This window comes from Montipora foliosa, chromosome 7, assembly GCF_036669935.1.
Source record: "Montipora foliosa isolate CH-2021 chromosome 7, ASM3666993v2, whole genome shotgun sequence".
Classification (NCBI taxonomy): domain Eukaryota; kingdom Metazoa; phylum Cnidaria; class Anthozoa; order Scleractinia; family Acroporidae; genus Montipora; species Montipora foliosa.
Window position 1 is genome coordinate 22,168,946 of NC_090875.1, and position 7,500 is coordinate 22,176,445.

At 40.4% G+C, this 7,500-nt stretch overlaps 2 protein-coding genes across 2 annotated transcripts in view; one reads left to right on the top strand and one right to left on the bottom strand.

Annotated features, from left to right (window-relative positions):
* LOC138011365 (uncharacterized) overlaps positions 1-7,500 on the top strand; it is a 26,668-nt gene that overhangs the window by 17,063 nt on the left and 2,105 nt on the right. Inside the window, exons 3-4 of the mRNA XM_068858334.1 lie at positions 940-1,174; positions 5,637-7,500. The exon at positions 5,637-7,500 is cut by the window's right edge and continues 2,105 nt beyond it. Of these exons, the coding sequence (XP_068714435.1) occupies positions 940-1,174; positions 5,637-5,839 (438 nt within the window). The 3' untranslated portion in view covers positions 5,840-7,500. The remainder of the gene's footprint in view (positions 1-939; positions 1,175-5,636) is intronic.
* LOC138011364 (solute carrier family 41 member 1-like) overlaps positions 4,047-7,500 on the bottom strand; it is a 330,107-nt gene continuing 326,653 nt past the window's right edge. The window contains exon 9 of the transcript XR_011124707.1: positions 4,047-4,238. The gene's annotated coding sequence lies outside the window, so the exon portion shown is untranslated. The remainder of the gene's footprint in view (positions 4,239-7,500) is intronic.

A 7,500-nucleotide genomic window follows, 5' to 3' on the forward strand; every position in this document is an offset into this window, starting at 1 on the left:
TTTTCTCGGCAGATAGCAATGCTTATACTAGAATGAGTTTGAAAAGCGGAACACTAAAAGATGACAGTACCTTCCCATGCAATTGGTCTTCTTTCGGATTTATTGGGACAATTTCACTTTTTATCCGTATGGAAGGCATAATTTAGTTATGTTCGAAACTTACCTGTTGGAATGTGAAATTGAGAGTTTTGGAGGGGTATTGGAAACATACTTGGCTTATAAGAAGGTGTGGGAATCTATATTTGCGAAAAGGAGTATTGGAATCAGTACAGTAGCATAAAATGTCAAGACAGCATGGGTTCGGAATGAGTATTTTAATTACGTATTGGGGGTCGGAATCACTTTTTCCAGTGTGAGTGGTGGTGTCGGAATCCATGGGGGGTGGGTGCGGATAAAAAATGGAATGTCCCAATTTTCTAGTCGGTCTTCGAAGGTGTTTTGACCAAGCATTTTGATTTTACACATATACAGATAATTGTCATCACTTAACAGAATCTTTTGGGTTGAATTTTGTATTTTGCGGATACCTTTGCGACCCAAATTTTCGTCACAGGGTACGTCCTTGTACGAGTCAGGGAAGTCGAGCGCTAGAAATAAAATGACGACCGTAGATTTACCGCTTGATATAACGGATCACAATCTGACTTCGGTGTATGAGGTTCTCTGATTCGGCGGAAAAAAGACACTTGCGGAAATTTTTTCCATATCAGAAAAGTAGAATTTAATTCGCTCTGGAACTCGTCCGTTAAAGAAATGTTCCCAGGGGCTCTTCTCGCCTCACTTGAAAACCTTACGCCAGTTCCGATTCACGCCCCGTCTTGGCTGACTGCCCCTGGGACTTCGCGGATGAACGTAACGTCTGTAAAAACAATTAATTTACATTTACTTTATAATTGAAGACCGGCATTTAGCTCATTGTTTTTCACTTGTGTCCCTCAGATTGACAAAACCGAAAGCCGGAATTTCAAAATCACTGAAAAAGAAGATAAAAAGTTGAAAATGATGTTGGTGGGTATGGAAAGTGATATAGAGATGGCTGAAGTCCATGAAGAAGAATCGTGTAAAGCCCTGGAGTCATTCAACTCTGACATTAAATCCTACGCAGAGAAAATGAAAAACAGAACTTTGGGGAACATTGGTCTTGGTACTATTGTTGGCGGAGTGGTTGGAGCAGGTAAGCTTCTTTACAGTGGACTCTGGTAAGCATAATCGGACGTTGGGAAGGTGAAGGGCGGATGAGCCGCACCCTTAATCGTCGTTTTATTCAGGCAAAACTGGGGAATCGTTCGGGAACAAGACACAGGCACGAGCTCATTGTGGGCTTCTGAAATTGTAATTGTGAAACGTTCGACAGGCCTCCATATAAGAAAGTCGTGCAGTTCTTCCTTTATTACTATTACTGGAAGACTTCACACTACTGTAGAAATATTAACTCTATAAAAGCACTAAGGGGCCCCCCTTTGACATTTAAAATAGTCTGGCGTTATGCAGAGTAAAAAAACAAAGTCTTACCAGTCGAGTTGAATTTGCTGGTGCATTGCGGACGGCCCTAATGGCTTCTTGGTCTATGTTCAGAGAGCATTGATCTCGATTTCATGAGATTTATTAACGAATTCAGTTCCTTGTGAGCAAGACGCGGTTCATTCGGACAAATAACGTTTCGAAAATTTCTTTCACCGTACGGAACATTCAAGGAAAAGAGAGGGGCAGATTCTTATTTCTAGTACTTCTACCAGCACCGAAATTTAAACTTTTTAAAGTTTTTATGTATTCTCGCTTTTCATGGAAAAAAGAAATTTACTTTTACCGTGATGACTTCTTCCTTTTTTATCATTTTATAGTTTCTATGCCTCATCATATGAGCCCAGTTTATCTAACTTGTATGCTTAATAAAAAGGGACAAAACGTTAAGATGTGCTTTTTACACAATAAGAATGACATATCAAGTGGTTGTACATGTGCTTCAAGACTGTTATATATCAATCAAAATTCGCCTATATGAACATCAAAGCTCGTATTTGCGTGTTAAACGATGCTACACTTATGCGCCGATCAACTGGAAACTTCATCAATTCCCCCCCCCCCCTTCCCCCGGGCAAACCCCGGACATTTGAACTTTTGAAGATAGGATTGTTCAAATTCCCGCCCCTTCGGGCCAAAATGGTGTTCAAATGCCCTACCCTATCGTCGGATTTGTATTTCATACCCTACTAAAGAACAATCGTCGTGGGCTCCTGTCGTCTTTAATAAAGACCTTTTGAACACCATTTTTCTAAGCCAATCGCTCACAAATGCTACATCTCTTCCTTTAAACTCTTCCACCTCGTCCAAACACGTGTTTTATAGCTGTTAGCGACTTCGGCGCCCAAAAAAAAGAATCATTTGAAACCTGACACTTCCGGTTCAATTTTCCCCACCCCACGCAGGTAAAGGTCAAATTCCCACTCCCCGGGTACAGAGGATAGTCAAATGCCCGCTGTTTGCCCGGGGGTTGGGGGGATGTTGAAGTTTCGATTTGATTGGCGCATTACATCAAGATTACCTGATAAATTATATTTACATCACGATTCTTTAGCAATATATACATCAAGTTTCCAGATAAATATACACCATGATTCGTGATAATTTCCATCGAGTTTTAAACAAATCAAGATGCTTTTGACATTGGGCATGCAACTATATGATAATTTTAATGTGTTACGGTTGAAAATTGGTTCCCCAAGGGCCACGCTCTTAGAGCAATTTTCAACCGTAACACATTAAAATTATCATATAGTTGCGTGCCCAATGTCAAAAGCATAATTGACGCGCACAATAAGCGCGTGCTGCAAACGTTAGAACCTGAAATAAATCATGTAATTGCAGAAAAAAGACCAATGTTCTCTAGACAACCAATGCCTAACAAAGGGTATAATAGGCTGATTTAGCAACAGAACGGGAATGTCAGTGGCGACGGCGCGCGCAGAAAAAACACCAATGAGAATTCAGAATAGAATAGACTTCCACTCTTTTCTTTTCTATTCTAAATTCTCATTGGTAGTTTTGCTGCGCGCGACGTCGCCACTGACGTTCCCGTTCTGTTGCTAAATCAGCCTAATATACCAGGCAACAGTCACCTCAATCGAGGGAAATGATTATTACGTAGGGCTAACTGACACCTATTTCAAGGCTATATTTGCCAACCACAAGCAATCCTTTAAGAATGTGGTGCACAGCAACCAGACAGAGCTAAGTAAATATGTGTGGCGGCTGAAAATGCTAAAGTAAACTACAACATCACTTGGAAGATTTTGGGAAGGGCGCGCGCGTATTCTAACAGCACCAAAGGTGCAATTTATGTACACACGAAAAAATACTACATAATCTGCCACCCGGAGCACGCCACGCTCAACAAACGGTCAGAATTAGCAAGCGGCTGTGGGCATGCAAACAAATTCCCTTTAAAGAAATTGTAATGCACAATTACACGCATAAGCAGCAGTACAAACCACTGGAGTACCTGGATAAAAAAGTTTCTATAAAAACCTCTCGGTGCAGAGTAGAGAACCAACAAACTCAACCCACATATGACGCTGAGTCTGGGAATCGAACCCGGGCCACATTGGTGGGAGGCGAGTGCTCTCACCACTGTGCCACCCCTGCTCCCTGTAATTTTCTTTGTCAATACTGTCTTACAGTTAGTACACTTACCCGGCCTCAGAGAAAAAAAACCTAGTCCTTCTAAGGGACACTGTCACCATAGTTTTTCTGTTTTTAGATCATAACTTAGTACTTAAGCTCACACATAAAACATTCCTGACAACCCAAGGAAAAGATGAATTTGGCAGGAAAAGCTATCCGTACTAAATGTTGGACGATTTTTTTAAGACATCGTGTCCAACCAGAAAATAGATGAAGAGGGTAGTTTCTAAAGAAACTGTGGTGCTGCGTCGGTGGGGAAGTAGTATACAAAAATTTGGTTTTATCAACGGAGTTGATAATGTAAATTGGCCACCGTACAGAGATTCTGAAAGCTGACGTTTCGAGCGTTAGCCGTTCGTCAGAGCGAATCGAGGAATTATGGGTTACGTGTAGTTTTTATAGTAGAGTAGGAGCTACGCTATTGGTGGTAACATGGCAACGTGAAAAATAGGAATCTATTAGTTAAATGAAAAGCGTTCGTTAATACCGTGAGGATTAAGGGTGCCGATTTGGAAGGATGAATTTTTGTTCTAGATTCTTGCGGCTTTCCGTCGTACCTACAATCTTAGACAAAACTGTTGGGAAGGTTAGCACTTTTGAAGTCTTCATTGCTTCTCTCCCCTCCCCCCTCCTTCAATGTTGTGCAAAACTGAATGGTTTCAGTGGGAAATTGTTGAGTTACCTTCCAACATTGAATAGGGGGGAGGGGGGCTATGTAAGAGAAAGTGAAACTATTTCTTTTGAGCATTAACGGAAGCAGGTTGAAATGCAGCTCTCGACTGGTGGGGTTCATTTGCATAACCTTCCCAACTACTTTTGTCTATGATTGTAGATGTAGGGAAAGGCCGCAGATAGCCATGTGTTTTTTGGAGTGGTTATGGAGATTAAAATGACGAGCGACTGGCTTAGATGCATCCTTGTCATTCTTCTCAACATCGAGAAGGTGTTCGTGGAATCGGTCGCCTAGTCGTCTACCTGTCTCGCCAATGTATAATTTATTGCATAACGTACAGGTTATGCAATAAATGACATTTGCGGAGGTACATGTGAAAGGATCGGTGATCTTAACAGATCGCTTAGGTCCCGATATCTTGCTAGTGTTAACAATGAAAAGACAAGTTCTGCATCGTGAGCGCGCGCATTTGAAAGTGCCGGGTTGCTCGTTAGTTTTGAGCGCGCTTCTAACTAAAAAGTTGCCTACGTTTTTGTCGCGTTTGAATGAAATAAGTGGAGGTTGCGAAAAGATTCTACCAGTCCTGGGATCATTTTGGAGTAATTTAAAATTATTAAGAATGATGCTTTTGCCTGCGTGATTATGAGGATGGGAAGTAAGGGTGAATGGAATTCTGTCATTCTTATCTTTTTGTGACGTTTGTGGTGATGACTGTCGATCAAATTGTTGGGCGCGATGATGGCCCGCTTTGACCACAGAGACAGGATAGCCACGTTTTTCGAAGAACTAGCACATCTCCTCTGATTTGCTGAAAAAATCGGACTCATCACTACATAGACGTCGAAGTCTAAGAAATTGAGAATAAGGAATGGAGTTCTTGAAATGTGATGGATGTGATGATGAATACAACAAATAACTGTGAGAATCTGTAGGTTTGTAGTGCACACTGGTACATAGCACGTTGCCACTAATAGAAACTTTGATATCTAGGAAAGCCAATGAAGTTTCCGAAAGTTTCCGAAGTTTCAGAAATTTCCCAACCCGAAAATAGCTTGACACTGCCCCTTTAAGGTAGTTTACATTTTAAAAACTCATTTCCTCTGGATTTAAACTTCGAATCGTTCTCCCATTTTATTTCTCTCACTTCTTTGAATTTCGACGATCGGCATGAAGGAGTTATATTAACTTAAGTCAAATAAGAGCATCTTCTCGCCACTTGGACCCTTGTTCTATTATTTTCCGTCACTATTAGACAATTATTAAACAGCTTATTGATTTGTAGCTTGCACCGTCTTAGCTGGTCCAGTCGGTTGGTTGGTACTGGGAGGTGCTGCTGCTGCAGGCGGAGGAGTTGGCGGAGGAGTGACAGCATATTTTACGAATTCTTCCTATGACGACGAACATTTATTAATCACAAGCAAAGAAATACGATGTGAAACAAGGCAACTCTGCAAGATTAAAGAAATTAAAAAAGAAAAACGATAATCAGATCAAAAAGAAAATCGCTATCCTTGACAAACGTTAATGTATTTTTAGCGAACACGTTTTACCTTAAACTTTTGGCGTTTTATTTAAACGAAAGCTGCGGAGTCATAAAAACAAGTTCAAATTTCTCACTTAACCTCTAGGGATATCATAACGAAAAAAGTGATATTTTTCTTCAAGTTCCTAGTTTAGTAACCTTGTCCCCGTATAAAAGGGCCTTAAGCAATTTTACGCTGTGTGTTGATGTTGCAGGTAAAACCTGGTTACAGGTGAAATAGGTTATCGAACCGAATTAAAAACGGATCTTAGGTTGCACCCGTTTTTACCTATTGTAGGTCAAATGTGTCGTCAGCATTGATTCTTCGTTTTACATGTGTATACAGTGAGTAATTTTGCAAGGTTTAAAGTGCTAGCAAAAAACATCTCAGAGTCATCTTTGTGTCACCATGGTTAGTTCTTTTGTTGTGTTAGGATCAGGGTTAGGCTTAGAGTTAAGTCTAAGGTTATGGTTAGGGTAAGGGTTAATATAAAGTATCGATGGAGGGCTCAGGTTCATCATTAGCTGTGGCTGAGCTGAATGTGGGATAATAATGAATAATGAAAAGAAGTATGAGCGAATTAGTGGTGTTACCCGTTGTAGTGTGGTGGTGAACGCTTTGGACTTTGGCTTTGGAGAGTGCGAGTTTAAGTCTCAATAACTTATGAGTAGGGTAATATTAAATTCTCCATTTCCTTACTGACTTGTGATATTGCTATTTCGGGGGGAGTGAAAGAGTGGGACGGTGCAGGTTAAGACTATAGAGAAAGATTACATGTCAGGAAAAAGTACACAGAGGCGGAGAGAAAGCACGAGTAGTTTTCATATCTTTGCTTTTTTCTTCAAATTACCGTTGGACCTAGCTTGATAATTGATTAAAAATAGATTGAGTACATATTTTACCTAGGTAAAATGAGAATAATCGATTCAATCAAGGTAGAAACCTGAGACACGGCTTTACCTGCAACATTATCCCCTCGACAGGCTTCACTGGGCTAATCTCACCATAGGTCGCAAAAAGGTTAATGCGATGCTCGTGTTTAAAATAATGAAATTACCATCCGCAATACACTATATATCCTTAGGGATCAGAGATAAAATTGAATTTGCCCAACCACGTACGATCTACTTAAGGTGGCTTAAACCAGTTTCAACGCTTAAAAGAAACGTTATTATTAGAAGGATTGACACTACAACACTTAACACTTAACAGCAATGTTATGGTAGCATATTAAACACCAGTTATTGCGGACCAAAGTTACCGTGGCAACAGGAAAGCACTGCAAGAACACCCCTTTTTTGGCTTTAGCTGCTGATATCTCAAAAACGAACCAGGTGATCCCCATTTTTTATTCCTGAAATGTAATCAGCTTGCCAGAATGAAACTTTCTGTAAAGTTTTTAAAAATTCTGTGGAGCGGATTCAGAGCAACCTTAAATAGCTGAAAATTTAAGGTAGCTCAGAATCCGCTTCGCAGAAAATTTTTTTAACTTTTCAGAGAGTTTCATTTTGTGCTGCTGACTTTTGTGCAATAAATTGGGGTCACCGAGTTCGTTTTTCGGATATGAGTAACTAAAGCCAAAATAAAGGGTGTTTTTGCAAGGCTTTCCTGTTGCCATGGTAA